The following is a 15,157-nucleotide window of genomic DNA, read 5'->3' as shown; positions in this document are numbered from 1 at the left end:
CCATACATTTCAGAAATTTCCCATTTAATCTTCAGATTGTGAGTGTGAGAGTTGATCTCTTAAATGAAATGGTTTTGACTTTAAGACAAGTGCACTTTATTTAGATAACTCTGTAACGGGATGTCTACGTCTTAGGTGCTATGGTTACAGGTGTTACTGTTTCAGGGTTTTTATATTAACTTAATTTCAGAAATTCGTATTCCTTATAAATATACTCAAAGAAGGTAAGTAATTTTACTTTACCAAAACACAAATTCTGATTAAGACTTTAAAATTTGAATATTAAGAAATTAGTTGCGCTGCTTTTTTCATTACTGCCAGGTAGTCCCTACTCCGTGTAAGTATACTGAAAGAGCGCCGCCGAGGGCGATCGCACAGGTACCAACTGACTCTGGCCGTTTGGACTCCGGAACACCATATAGTCGCGACCGTTGATCAAACGCCTGACGCCACCATCAGAATCGCCGCCAAGCAGGACGCCATTACCGATCCCGTTTCCATTACCTAAAGGTCGTCGCCAACGGTTCAACGCATCCCCATGGCCGGCCCCATTGAAGATGCTCTGGTAGGGTGGCGGCGGTGTGACATTCTGACCATGAGTGGATGCACCTAGCAATTGCTTGTGGCCGCTGTCCAAGCGGCGCCAGCCTCGAAGCCAACGGGAGGGAGCCACTGACTGACCGTTGGGCGAGCGGCCAATGCCGTGACGCGCCCACTTGTTTGCCTCCTGGCGACTGTTCACATAGCGGAACACCAACTCTGTGCTAAAGACGGCCAGCGCAGTGGCAAAGCCGGCCAGCATGATGTAGTAGGTCATCATTAAATCACCATTTCTTAGCTGTCGCTCAGTGCCGCCAAGATCCTGTGGGCATATCTCCGCACTCGGCAGGTCCTTGGCCGAAAGATGCTTCACGATGCCCGACTCGACCAGGTTGAGAAGCCTGCAAAGGGTAAAGTCAAATCATGTGGGCGGAGCATAACCCGGGCTCACTTACTCAGGATCGAAGAGCTGGCTTAGATTCGAACCGATGGGATAGGCGAAAGTGCGCTTCTTTTTGAGGAATGGCTCCTTGGCCATGGCAAAAGGACAGTGAATCTTCTCGTCGGTGTAGCTAATGGTTTTGCGGTACAGGTAGTCTTGGTACAGCATTATATTGATCGCCGGCCGATCCCGCACGAAGACATAACCATTCCGTTCTACGTAGTTTTGCAGGTTGTAAGTGTCATTGGTCTCGTCTGAAAACACGGCGTAGTTATTCTGAATCATACGATTCAGCATGGACAGAGACTCGTTGGTCTGAAATGGTAAAAAAAATTAGGAACTATATCATATTTCTATAAATATTAATTTTTAAGTTGATGATACTCTATCGATCGCACTCACTGTTCGAATGGCATACTCCACCCCACCTCCCCGCATGGAGACAAAGTGCTTGTTCTTGGTCAGGATGTCGTTGACCGTGTTGTAGGGGAGCGTAAACCTCGAGAGGGTGAGAAAGGCAGTCAGGTTGGCCGTATAGAAGGACGTCAGTATCGTGATGAAAATCCACCAAGTGGCAAAAAGCAACCGGGTCGAGTCTGTATAATAGTTTTTAATGAGTTTAATGAAACGGCAAACGCATGCAAGGGTGGCAATCCTAGTGGACATTAGCGCTTGCCGATTGCTATCTTAATCGGCCGATTGCACTTTAACCTAATTGCAGCTCACCGGCAATGGGGGACAGAGTGCTGCCCTGCTTCATCAGCGCCCCGTACACGAACCAAGCACAATGGCCCAGAGAGTACGGTAGCTGCTCACGGTCGCCGGTTAATCGGTTTCTCAGGATGATCAGCACGTAAATGATGGGCCCAACGGCGAGCAGGGAGACCAGGATCAATATCCAGACCCAGAACTCGAAGGGAGCCAGCAGGCCTGAGCCGCTGGCCGATTCCCGAGGCCGCTGCATCACCATTATCCACTCGCCCTCGTCCAGCGTTGTGGTTGAGTAGTAAACAAAGCTCCTCTGGTCAGAAAGTGAAGGTATAAAGGCGGCAGCCAGGTCCACGACCTGAGGGGGAATTAGCTTATTAATATTCGCCACGAAATATGTAATCATTATCTTAATTTAAAAACAAGTAAGCTAAGAAGAAACATTTCCAAATCCCTCAGGCTACTTACACTACTATTGACCATCTCTATAAGACTGCGATCATAGTCGGTGGGTGAGCCGATAATGTTGTCCTGGGGAACAAACACTTCGTACGTAAAGTTAAACTTCTTTTTGAGAAAATCAATAATCTGGAAGGACACGCCGTGGCCAATGCGTGTGCCGTTCTCCAGCAGCTCCGTATAGCTAAGCGGATAGTCCTCGAGCGTGGCAATCCGCAGATGCTTGCCCACTATCCACTCGCGCATCTCGCGCACCTTAAGCTTCTTTCCAATAATAGTTTCCAGCGTCTCTGCGGGGGCATCCACATCCACGCCGGCAACCGAGGCCTCCAGATCAATGGGCATTTCGGTGGGCAGGCCGGTGTCATCGCCCAGCTGAATCAGATTCGGCGGCAGGGATTCGTTTAGCGGCGGACAAGTGGCGCAGAGGGCGGCGGCCACCATTAACTCTATGCCGGCGACCATCCTGCAGATCTTCCTGATTGAGACTGGTTCTGGTTCCTAGTTGTAAGTCTGCTTTTTGCGCTTCCTGGGCATGCTGTACTCGGCTACAGTTGCGTTCCTACCAACGCCGCGGGGCTCACTGAAACGGAAAGTGAAAACTTTGGATTACAGTTGTCCCTTTGGGCCCGGGCCAAGGGACTCGGGATTGGTATGTAAATATAGACCATGCATGCTCGGCCACCCAGCAAATACAATTAACAATAATGACAAATGCAAACATGACAGTGGGTGGCCACAACAACAACCCTCCAAGCTCCGCCCGTCGTATGCAGATTGGTGGCTCTGATTAGGCGCCATTCCATCAACCACCGGGACAGGTTGTGAGCATTCCCAGGCGTACTATGGCTAATAAGTCGGACAACAGCTTGAGAAAATACGTGGAAATATAGTTCAAGTCCAGTCCAAAGTGGGCTATATCTTACATAGTCATTGGATAACCAATTTCGCCGGTCAAGGACATGGAAGCTTCTCGGGATACGTGAGTTCATCAAGGGGTCCCTAATTGAGTGCTTCGGAATTGATTTTCTTATTTCAATGGCAAACAAATTATGGAATTTCTTGGCCATTGTTTTGGATTTTAGCTGGGTAATGCCTTTTAACTATCAGTAATTGCTTATGTATATTTTTTATGGCTTTTAACAGTTGGAAGCAGGGAATTATTATACAATTTTAGGTACTTGATGTTACTATTCATGGTAATTTCTGGGAAAGGTGAGCAATTTTACAACTATTGAATTTCAACCTTAAAATACCCTTACATATCTTACACATTTTTTAATAATTTATTTTATTTTTCACATTCCTTTGTTTATATACAGTATCTACAGTTGTGTTGGCTCAGCTCCCAAGCTAGTATCAACCAAATCTTCCATTTGAATCCAAGATTTCGCTGCTCGTTAATCCGTTTTGGCTGCACTTACAGTCCTCGCCATCGACACGTCCTTTGCCAGAGGTCAGTATGCGCATTCCCTCGGCGAATTTAGGAAATCCTGACATGGTCTCCTTAATGGTGGTCATCATAACGGGAAGGTGCATAAAGAAGTCCTTGAAATGACCCACAACCGTGTGATAATCCACGGGCCTTCCGCCGCTGGAGTTTTGATAGTTTCCATCGATATCAATATCATTACTAGAACCAGTGCCAAAGGGCAGGGCAAAGCAGGGCTGTAGAACTAAAAGGAAATCCAATTATTATTTAGAAATAAGATAATTACTGATATCTCTGTTGAAGATGCTAATTAATTTATATTTTATTTAAAAGCTTGATTGGAACCACTTTTTTAGATCTTTTTAAAGCAAAGTAGATGTATTTAATGCATATTTTTATATTCGTTAAATTTAAATATTAAACGCTCAGAAATTAAAATGAACCTTACCCAATATGAAAACTATTGCCACTGCTGGTAGCTGGAATCGTTGTCTGTCGTCTCTCATGGCTTAAAATTTCCGGAAAATGCGCAGCTCAGGGCAAAGTGCATTGTAATTTATATTTTTTTGAGTGCAAAGGTAAGCACAAAATTTCAAGAACTCTTTGTCAACGGTTTTCTTGGTTTATCTCTTGTGGTCATTCGCTTCATTAACGAAACACCTGAAACCATTTTTCATAGCTAACCATTTTACATAGCTATGCCAAAGGTCTTATGAAATTACCACTAAACTTTAAATAATAAATAAACATATTAAAAAGATCTTAATACAAATATTTAATTAAATTATTCTAATTAAAAAAAATGTATTATATCTTAGTAATGAGTTTAGAATATATATTTTTTATGTAATATTATATTTTATTATAATAAATACCTGTTAAAATTACCTGCTAAACTTGTGGCTATATTAATAGAATTAAATCTGGTAATAAACCAACAATAAATTAAAAAATTTACCATTCACCATAAAGTCGGACTTTGTCTTTAGTGCATGCTTTTTCCCAAAGATGGCGCCATGTTATGGCGGCAATTAAACGAGTTTTTGAATTTATGGTCTCTACAATGTTGCAAAGGCAATCGTGTAATTAGCATCTTAGTTACTTTAATATAAGCTGTCTCAGAGTCAATCAAATGAGACTTTATTGATAAATACTTGAATGGTACGCGAGTGTCCGGGTTCCATCCCATATACTATATACAACCCCTAGAACTGAGCTCACACTCATTAACATGGCACACCAGGCCTCGCATTTAATTGTTGTCATTGAAATTAGATCTCTACGAGATCGGACGCTCTTAAATTGAATGTTTATTAGTCAAGCAGGCATTGATACACTTTCATTTGATCAGGTTAATTTAAGCTAAAAAATATATATATAATATGTATATTACTTAAACCAGAATATTATTACCATTAATAATACTTAACTCTTAGCTTTTAGCTTTGGGAGGCTCAACTTCAATCTCTTGAGATAACAATAACAAATCTTGTGTGGCAAAGATAATTTGCTACATTTACCCTGCGAAAAAAGTACTTTTTTGATTACATTTGCCGATTACGTAATAATGAATTATTTTTCAAACTTGAAAACGTATTAGAAAAAACCTGATATTGATAACCAGTTTTATGGCATCTTTCTCAATTTTGCAGTGCCGAGATAAATAATTTTCGAAAGCTAAAAATGTGCCAATGAAAAATGCGATAAACTCGTTGAGCATACCTCGCAGGCGCTTGCCTAGAACTGAAATCGAAGCCCAAAAAATGTGCTGACCGACTTTGTGGGGGAGAACGGGGGCCCAAGTTCAAAGTCAATGACAATGCGCCGGCTTTGAAATGCTGCAATAAGCTCTCGAAATAAATGCGATAATTGATGTTTCTCTTTTGCCGTAGTTTCTGTTTATTTTATTTTTATTTTTATTTTTTATTTTGTTGCTTTTTTGCACCGGCTGGCGAAACCGTTGAGCGGTGATTTTTGAGCTAGGCGGGCGACAACACGTACACGCAAGCGAGCAATTTATTTTTAAAAGCAGCAACCGAATTAAACGACAATTATGATCCGGCTTTATTGATGTTCGGCGGTGCGTGCGCCCCGATGATGATGACTGGGGAAATAATGGGTATAAACTGTAACAGGTTTCATGACGCGCCCATTCCCGGCATGTTTGCCGTGTGTCATCGGCGCTTATCGCTTATCACCAGGGTGACTCGCAACTTGTTAACGAGCTGAGAACTCTATTAAAACAGAATCTTGATGGGTTATTAATTTTTGAATATCTGGCAGTAAAGGTGGTATTCCTTAGGGCACGATTAACATATTCACTGGGATTATATCTTTTTTTTAATAGTGTATTATGATCCTTAGTTTTAGCTTAAGCTAAGTAAAATTTACCTCCCTTTTACATCCCCTTAGTCTACTTAAAAAGTCCTTTTTAAAACATTTAAAATTAAGTCGTATAAATGATTTACAATTCATATTATTCAGCATCAAGTTGATATGACTGCCTTATTGCCGGCACTTAAGCGGTTATTTATTTTGTTTAACTTTGCCCATAAAGCGGAACAATACAATCGGATGAAGGCAGAAATGAAACGATTTGTTAAAGCGATTAAACTAATAGGCAGCACGTAATTAACACTATTAATTATGTACATATTTGTGGTCTCGTTTAGCGGTAATGGATTATAAATTAGTTTTGGCTAAAAGATTAGTTACAATAAGTCAATAAGTCAATATGGTAAAGATTCGTAAAGATATTTTTGGACGAAAATATGATTAAGATTCAAACGAAAAAATTATCAGATATTCCACAAATAAATAATCAATAATTTTAAACACTTTCTCATAGATTTCATATAGGATATTTAATTTTGTAATGTCTTTAAATTATTTTAATAAAAGTAATAAAGTCCCTACATATATTTATTAAACTTTATATATTGTTGTTTACCTATCTACATTTCAACCAAATTTAATTATAATAACTCCTCGTTTTACTTTTGAACTTATATTATATTTTTATAACTTTATTTAATTTTTGTGTGGAATATATTAGTAAAATTAATTTTAATAACTCCACGTTTTACTTTTAGAGTTATTTTTTGTTTATAATTTAACTATTGCCTTTCTAGTGATTTATGGACTGAAATTTTGTGATATTTTCCATTGGGGAATATTAATAACTACTCATTATTATGGATCGCGTGGCGTGTAATCGATGTCAATTGCCAAGTAGGTCTTTAAGCTTTGCCAAAAAAATATACACGTGCCCACGATAGTGTTGAGAAAATGTACTTATAGCGAATTGACACGCCCCATCGACAATGACCCGCCCCGCACAACATTCACTCACATAAAATCATGATTATCATTTATTTGACTTTCTCATTATCATCAAATATTTACACTTAACATCTCGCTAATTTAAGCTACAAAAATATACGCAAATCGTGGAAAGAAGACTTAGGCGCAATATCACAGGGAGTAATTCACAGGGGAGAACAGGCCCCACTTTATATTATATCACAAAGTCCGGACGACTGTTCTCCCTGGTGATGAGATATGGACGCTGTGCGGTGGGGCAGCGAAAGGTCTCGAACAGTTGGGTGGCAAAACCGCTCTTCTCGCCCGGCATCTCCAGCATGTTGTTCCAAATGGCATTAGCCGCGGCGGCATGACCACGCTGACTGAGATGGAAGCAGTCCTCCGAGAAGAACCTGGTGTCCGTCTGACCGGAACGCGTGCGGGGGAAGTCATGAAACTGCGAGAATGTCTGCACGTTGATTGTAAAGGTCTGAAAGTCACCAATTAATAATTTTTAAAATGAGTTCGTAATAATTACTTAAAAGACAAATCTGCTAGCACTCTCACCTCCGTGTTGAACTCATCTCTGTTGGCTATCTCCATGTCTTTGGCTATCCAACGCTTCATGATGCTCTCCATGTAGTCCAGCTTGGACTTGCTTTTGCCCACCAGGCAGGGACACTCGAAGCGTAGGGTGCTGGTGCAAATGGGCGGCAAACCCGACAGATTTGTGAGGAACCTCAGATTGGGGGCAGGCACCACGTTCAGCACCAAACGAGGCACATTGTCTCTTAGATAACGATAGGTCTTCAACATGTTTCGCTCGTGCCACTCGACCGTTCGCTCCGGCTCCGGATAATAGCAGATGTCCGCACAAAAGTCATTGTTGCCAATGAAGATCGTGACCAGCTTCCAGTCGGCGGTCATATTCACGTTAGGATCGCGCTGCATGCGACGTACTAGAACCTTGGCCATGTAAGGCATATCCCGGGACATGGCAGCCAGTTCGGCGACATCAAAGCGGGAAGTACGATCCGTGGAGAGCCCATCCTTTATGGCATACCCATATAGATTCGGATTGAACTCCTTAAGGATGTTGGGCAGCGTCAGGTACTTGCGCCAGTCATACTGCCCCCCAATGGACCACACCACACCCCTGTTCTCAACGGTCACGTGCAGCAGGTTTGTAGCAAAGATACCATTTCCGGCGGTCAGCGAGTCGCCCATGGCCCCAATCACATCAATGTCTCCGGGCCGGAGGCGGTGCACGCTGGTTGGTCTCTCCTGGCTTCGTCTGCCGGGTCCGTGCTCGGCATCGCAGAATTCCAAAAGAGCTCGGGTGCGGGGATTCGATTTTTGGGTTTTCTGTCAGGGATAAAAAGGAGATTAATAGTAATATAAATTTATATAATAAATCTAATTTATTAATCATTTATATTTTTTATATATTTTATTTTTAAATTCAATACAGTAAGTGTCGCCCATAAACTGAAATGAACTAACAGTATATTGACCGAATTTCGTATGAATTCTTTATTCCAAATAAAAGACAATGCTAATGGGAAAGTCAACCAATCGAATCCGGATCAATGATTGCATTATTCACTGGACTTACCCCTGCCATTCGTACGCGCTGCACGTTTTGTGGATCATCGCCAGATCTCCCGGTGAAGGCCAGGCCCAGAAGACGCAGCGGACGGTAGGAGTTTTTTAAGGCCACGTCCAGTGACGTCCGCTGTGACGTCACATGGGTGACAGAGTACAGGAAGAGGAGGCCAAAGCAAATCAGGCTAGTCGACGACATCTCGGCAGACAGCTGTTGAGTGGAAAACCAGATGAGAATAAAGATCCAAAGATAAGATAAGATTCATGTAAGCTAAAGCTCTTCAGCTCGGAGTTCTCCGCACTCTCAGTTTCGTTGATGACGTCCTCGACTTTGAACCAGTTCCCCAAGCCTGGCCAAGACATTACACAGAAGCCGAGCTCAGGCCTCTTCAGTTTATTCACCTTTGGTTGTTTTTTTGGCTTTTGTTTTGTCTTCGCCGGAACGGAGCCAACTAATTTTAACATTTTAGCATTAAATAATATTGACCACATTATGCTAATTTATAGCTATAGGAAAAAAAAATCGAAATGACTAATCGATTTGGCTAGGTGAGAATTGTATTTTGACGAAATATCTCCACATGGCACATAAACTAAATTTTAAGAATCTCTGTGGTTTATTATTCCACTAGAAGAATGTGTTTAGTGGATGGATATGGATAATTAAAGTAGCTCAAGATTTATTAATTATTATTAACACTTCCAAATTGGCTATAATTATGGATTAAATCATGATTATATTTAGAATTTAAATAACTTTAAAATTTAATTGTATTTATTAAAGCTGAAACCATTTATTTATAGTAGCACATCCAAAGATAAATGCTTTAAATGTTTTTTTACAGCCATTATAATAATAACACTTGAACAATTATTTTTAATTGCTATTGTAATTTATGCCACTTCAATTTCCAGATATACCCCTCTTCTATATCGCATGCACACAACTCTAGCAAAATTAATTAAAATTGCAAAAATCAATAAGTTCACAGAGTCGCCGAAGAATAACTTTAATTTTAAATTATGTTGGACTGCATGCGGAAGTGTCGAGGAAGAGGGAAACCGAAGCGACGCTATATAATAAGACAACTAGAGAGCGTGCCAAATCCAGTTGTGATAAAGATTGATTTAAATTTCGATTTCATTTAGCCGAGCGAATTTGCTTCCTTTCAGCGCCACGCGAAACAAAAGACTTAGGAAACGAACGCGAATAAATAGAACAACGCGAAGACATACCTTCTTTTGTATATATTTATATAGAAACGAATTATATCCAAACGAGCTATAATTATTATCTGGAGAGTATAACTTATCACTTCACCGATTATTTTTTCTCGCTTCTTGATGTGTAAATCTTGCAATTGTTTTTTAGTTTACTTTTCAGACACAAAACTGCACAATTACACGATACCAAATGGATAACAGATCAATTATTCCAGACCAGAGGCGCGATGAGCTGCGTCCGGCTCCGTCAACGGCTTAGAACCAACTGCTTGGTAGAATTTCTGATTATGCTGATTTTATACGGGAGTCCCAGTGGGCAGCGGACGGCTGCGCATAGAATAAAATGGAATGGAATACAACTAAAAACAAAACCACAATAATCGCATATACGAGACTCGCGAAACAGAACAAAAGTGAAATAAAATAAGCCAGCAACAAAATATATTGGCTGTCAGAGACAGACCCAGAGCCAGACCCGGGCACACACGCACAGCATGGCACCGCACATACAGCGGCGACTGCGAAGCATTTAATGTGCGATGTTCACTTTCATTGGGCTGATAAAAATAAAAATAGTTTCCAGACATTACACCTGTCATGCGTGTCGTCCCAGCGAACCGATCTTGATTCTAAGCGGCCAGTCATCGTGTCTTGCGGTCTGGAATGAAATCGGGCACTCTGCCTTGCTGGCGTTATAAATAGAAGAGCTCAGACTTTGGTCCAGACGCGATAGCCGTTTATAGACGCTAATTGGCCGATGGGGATTTTTAATAGTCGGGAATGCTATAAAATGCCATGTCTTCCATAAATATACGTTTTGCATCGTGAGATTCCCTTACCCGGGGAATAGTTAACTATCTAGCTGCTCCCATCCGGCCAGAAGACTCACAAAAAAACACTTCCTATACAAGAAACACAGCCTGGGTACCTTGCCTAGTGCAATTGACTAACCTTGTATCGATACAATAATAACGGCAAGAAGCAATTAATGCGAAACACCGTATCCAAATCGAGAGAAGAAGCAGCAACAACTTGTTATAAATCAACGAGCCCAATCGACAAGAAGGAACCGTCAAAAACACAACGAAATACAGACACATCAAGTCAGCTTCTTTGCTGATTTATGACGTAGGCAGACAGAACTAAGAACGTCTCAGCTTGAATCAGGTACACTAGATGTCACTTTTGGGGATGATACGATCCAAGCAAGTGCCGACGTTAATCTCAAAATCTCAAAGCTGAGCTTCGAGCATGATATCACTCAATTGACCGGCTGCGAATCCATTTATTTGCATTTTTTCCACAAATTTAAGAAATTAAAACGTTTGAAAAATGTAAATTAACAAAATAATGTTATGGAAGACTCTTGGAAAATATATCTAAGATTTTGGTGTTTATTTTAATTACAAGTAAGGATTATTTGAGACTTTAAGTACACAAAATTGAGCTTCCGAAAATAATGCTTTAAGTTTTGATTTCTTTTAATTGGGATTATTTTTTATAACTTAATATATTAATATATTTAAGTTAATATTTATATTTTACTTATATTTTAAGAGATTAAAGGATTTTAATTTAGACCTCCTAAAGACACAAATAATAGCGTACGTGAAACAATAGTTAATAAGCGCAAATGTTCTACCTGTTGTTTCAGAAGTTTTCTCGGATTATTAACCAGATGGTTAAGGTCAGGTAGATAATATTTATAACAGCATCTGCGCTGCTATATACAGGTAAATTTCATCTACGAAGAAAGCGTACAGTTACTTTTTTTGGAATAAAATTTGATTTTTTTTACAATGTATTATTATTATTATTATTATTATTTTTTTTTTATATTTAATGTCAAGATATCAACTTTTAAATCAAGTTTACAATCAGACCTCTTCACCGCTGTTTATGTACTAAAAATAGAATACATAATATCTTACTACTATAGGTAAACCAGGTTTGATATCCATATAAAAAAATATTATAATGATACGGAACTTATACGTATAGGCATATAGAGCTATGATAAATATTTGAATTAATAATAATATTAATATTTTAATTAAAACCTTACATTAGAAAAGATTTTTAAAATATGTATCTGTGATATTACCCTGTGGAAAAATAATAAATTTGTATAAAATTTAACAAATCAAATATAAACTTTTTTATTATATTTTTTTATTATGTTATTTTTTATTATTATTTATACATATTTTCTTAATTTTACATTTTTAAAATCTTACAGTGGCGACATCTAGAGGCAATAAAGTATGTAAATGACAGTAAAGGACTATTTTACGTGTCAAGTAAGCAAGCTTCAAAAAAATATATATTAAAATAATATAATAATAATATCAATAATAAATTATTAAATTTTGCTTTCTTAGTCATATTATTTTTTATTATTTTTATTTTAATTCATTTAATACCATTTTTTTATCAGATGACAACACTACGTTTCAAAATTTGTGGCAACCCTGGGGACAACAACAACAACAAAAAATGGTTGAAACGGCAACACTACAACTCTAATTCTGATAAGAGTGCCGGAACGTCAACCTTTAGCTGGGATCAAAAACGTCGCCCAAGATGACGGCCCTTCGCTACATGGGATGGCTAACGGGCTGCTCCGTTTTCACGGCCTTCGTGTCCATTATTTGGCAGGCGTTCCTCTCACTCCAGGCACTCAACAGGACGACGGTCCTGCTCACCGGTCTGCTGGCCATTGAAGGGTAAGGGATCAGGGGAGTTACTACACTGTAATGGAATTACCTTTACTCCTTAACCAGATCCTTGAAACGCTCTGCCGTTCAGCCGGCGCCAAAGGTGGCCATTGGTTATGGTGCCTGCACTGACCTGCAGATAAACGCCACCGAATTCCTGGGGCGTTACTATGCCCGTCGCATTCCGGCAACCACCACCGGCTCCCGGCAGATTGTCAACAGCGAGGACGAGTTGCTGCAATCCTTTGCCTACTATTTTCAGAATGGAGCTGCTGCGGAGTGAGTTCGGGAAACGGGTTTCTATTGGAACTTTAATTTTACTCCTGCTCTTACAGAAGGGTCATGGCAAATGGGACGCTCTTCAAGCAACTCGTGGGCTATGCAAAGCTTATGGGCAAGGACACTAGTGGCATCCAGTGGTACATGGGCGGCAACGCACCGCTAATGGCCGTGCGCTTCTTTATGGAAGGAGCCGATGTCCTGCTAGGAGCCCACATGTCCAAGAAGTATTATTCATGAACAAATCCCCTTGGACTTTCCCAGAATTTATTTCCTAATCTTTTGCAGATTGCGTCCTCTATTGCCCAAGGAGATTAGGCTGGCGGGTGACGAGATCCCAGACGATGATATACATCTGATTTTAGAGTACAAGGCGGGCGACACCTGGGGCTCTTATGTAGCGCCTCGGGCCAATCGCTATATCCTGCACAACGACCGAAACAATCCGCATCTTAGAGCCCTGGAGCAGCTAACAGACGCCCTGAAAGTCTATCATCCGCAGTTGCTAGTGGTCAGCGGGCTGCAAATGATGGACATGTTCACATTTAATCCCGGTGAACGGGAGGCGCGTCTACAGCAAGTACAAAGGCAGCTAACCAGCCAGCCTCGGGACACTCTTAACCACTTTGAGATGGCCTCCTATGTGGAGCTTCAGCTGCTGCAGCAACTGCGACACTTTGTCCTGCCCTACGTGGACTCCTTGGGCATGAACGAGCAGGAGCTGGCCAATCTGCAGCAGGTGCTGGCCCACGGACGCACTACGCTGGCCACCGATTGGAATCCGCGCATTGCCCACACCCTTGACCAGATGCGCGAGGTATTCATCAGTCTGCTGGAGGACTTTGGCGATCATAGTACCCATGATACCAAAAGGCGACGCATATCGCGGATCCATGTGCATACACTGGCTTACCAGGCCATACTCACCACAGCCGGTTCCCAGTGGAAGAATACCCAGGCAGCGGCGGCCAAGGCGGCGCTCACCGCTCATCGCTACGTCTGCAAGTCGCAGTTTGTGAGTACTTTTTTTTGGTAACCAAAGAATAAGAATAATAGTTGGTATCCAAATCACTTTTCCCAGATCAATCCGGAGGCAGTGCTGCAAGTCTTGGATGACAGCTTTGCCACCTCGGCACAGGAGGATGCCCCTCGCATGAGAATAGGCGCTGCCAGTCCAGTGCCATGCTGGCGGGAATACATCGAGTACGGCCGCCAGCGTCAGCGTCTGGAGGTTGAAATCTGTGTGGCGCCCGTGCTGGTGTGCCGGGAGGCCAGAAAGACGGCCGGGGCAGGCGACAACATCTCCGCCTCCGGGCTGGCGGCTCAATTGTAGAGGCAAGACAAAGACTGCTTAGTATTACTAGAAACCTTGCTGCAATCCAAGACTCGAATAGAAGGCCAGGATGTAACCCCCAAGCATCCCCAAACCACCCCGCAGGATGGACTCGGCATTCTTAGCACCTTAGTGACCTTAGAAACGCGTTACCTTCGAACTCAGAAATTTGACGAAATGCTCAACAACGATACACCCGTGACATATCCAGATGAGTTTCTGCCCTGATCCACTCATCGTCATCAACATATTATTCCAAGATATTATTCCTAATGCGCAAGCATCGAAATTCAGAAACGAATGCCACCTAGTCCTACTTTAATCACGATTATTCATATATTTTTTATTTTATTGTGAGAATTGTGAATTTATGTCTCGTTCTATGTTTTTTATTACAAAATCTAAAGCAATACTGCATTCGAAAACCTACTTAAAATAGGCTTAAAAACTTGACGGAGGCCTTGCTTTTGGTAATTAATATATGTATTAAATTATCTAAATTTAAGTCAAAATTATTTTTTAAAAATTAGTAACTTGATTAGGGTAAAAATAATATGACTTACCCCATAGCAGCCTTTACTTTTAAAATTTATATAAATGTGTGTACAACTTTTAATTTTAAAATTTATATAAATGTACGTACATTACATTTGCCTTCAAAAAATCTCCCAAGACTAACATTTTATATTTTTTTTAAGCCTATCCTACTTGCAATTTGTTTTTTGCACTTGATTTTATGATTTAAGGGGGTCATTGCATGTAACAGCATGTTATTTTAGGGTTTTTTTAGGATTTTTTTTTAAGACCAGTAAATAGATAAGGCTTTAAGTTTCTGATCACTTATTAGCGTATATTTCAACAGTATAAATATAAATTTTAAGTTAAAAATATTGTGAAGAACTTGAGTTACAGCGTTTTGAAAAGATCGTCCTAAAAAAAAAGACGAAAGAACTTTCTCCAGGATCCCAGTTGATAATCCTTTAAACCACAAATTCTACACTACTTATAGATGATATAAATATTTTATAATTTTTTAACATTCACATGGACTGACCCCCTTAAACTAAAAACTATGTATGTGTTGCGTTTAAGGAGCTTGAGGCAGTCTTGTGTTG

The 15,157-nt window shown here is 40.6% G+C and overlaps 4 protein-coding genes across 4 annotated transcripts; 1 reads left to right on the top strand and 3 right to left on the bottom strand.

The window, feature by feature from the left end:
* Nucleotides 1-162: 162 nt before the first annotated feature.
* Nucleotides 163-2,705, bottom strand: Ir76b (Ionotropic receptor 76b). Its single transcript, XM_017178659.2, has 5 exons — nucleotides 2,159-2,705; nucleotides 1,709-2,048; nucleotides 1,385-1,578; nucleotides 996-1,297; nucleotides 163-941 (listed from the first exon to the last, which is right to left on the bottom strand). The coding sequence occupies exons 1-5, from the start codon at nucleotides 2,612-2,614 to the stop codon at nucleotides 329-331; spliced, it is 1,905 nt and encodes a 634-aa protein (XP_017034148.1). The 5' UTR covers nucleotides 2,615-2,705; the 3' UTR covers nucleotides 163-328.
* Nucleotides 2,706-3,478: 773 nt separating this feature from the next.
* On the bottom strand, nucleotides 3,479-4,100 carry LOC108083036 (uncharacterized). Its single transcript, XM_017178666.1, has 2 exons — nucleotides 4,030-4,100; nucleotides 3,479-3,825 (listed from the first exon to the last, which is right to left on the bottom strand). The coding sequence occupies exons 1-2, from the start codon at nucleotides 4,085-4,087 to the stop codon at nucleotides 3,509-3,511; spliced, it is 375 nt and encodes a 124-aa protein (XP_017034155.1). The 5' UTR covers nucleotides 4,088-4,100; the 3' UTR covers nucleotides 3,479-3,508.
* A 2,834-nt stretch (nucleotides 4,101-6,934) lies between these two features.
* LOC108083002 (phospholipase B1, membrane-associated) lies at nucleotides 6,935-9,966 on the bottom strand. Its single transcript, XM_017178626.3, has 4 exons — nucleotides 9,726-9,966; nucleotides 8,500-8,700; nucleotides 7,452-8,249; nucleotides 6,935-7,374 (listed from the first exon to the last, which is right to left on the bottom strand). The coding sequence occupies exons 2-4, from the start codon at nucleotides 8,686-8,688 to the stop codon at nucleotides 7,099-7,101; spliced, it is 1,263 nt and encodes a 420-aa protein (XP_017034115.2). The 5' UTR covers nucleotides 8,689-8,700; nucleotides 9,726-9,966; the 3' UTR covers nucleotides 6,935-7,098.
* Nucleotides 9,967-12,185: 2,219 nt separating this feature from the next.
* On the top strand, nucleotides 12,186-14,471 carry LOC108083075 (ADP-dependent glucokinase). Its single transcript, XM_017178714.3, has 5 exons — nucleotides 12,186-12,439; nucleotides 12,497-12,709; nucleotides 12,766-12,936; nucleotides 12,998-13,724; nucleotides 13,791-14,471. The coding sequence occupies exons 1-5, from the start codon at nucleotides 12,297-12,299 to the stop codon at nucleotides 14,040-14,042; spliced, it is 1,506 nt and encodes a 501-aa protein (XP_017034203.1). The 5' UTR covers nucleotides 12,186-12,296; the 3' UTR covers nucleotides 14,043-14,471.
* Nucleotides 14,472-15,157: the final 686 nt, after the last annotated feature.

This window comes from Drosophila kikkawai, chromosome 3L (assembly GCF_030179895.1).
Source record: "Drosophila kikkawai strain 14028-0561.14 chromosome 3L, DkikHiC1v2, whole genome shotgun sequence".
Lineage (NCBI taxonomy): Eukaryota > Metazoa > Arthropoda > Insecta > Diptera > Drosophilidae > Drosophila > Drosophila kikkawai.
The sequence above is the reverse complement of the archived record's forward strand: the minus strand, read 5'-3'. Positions and strand labels throughout refer to the sequence as shown.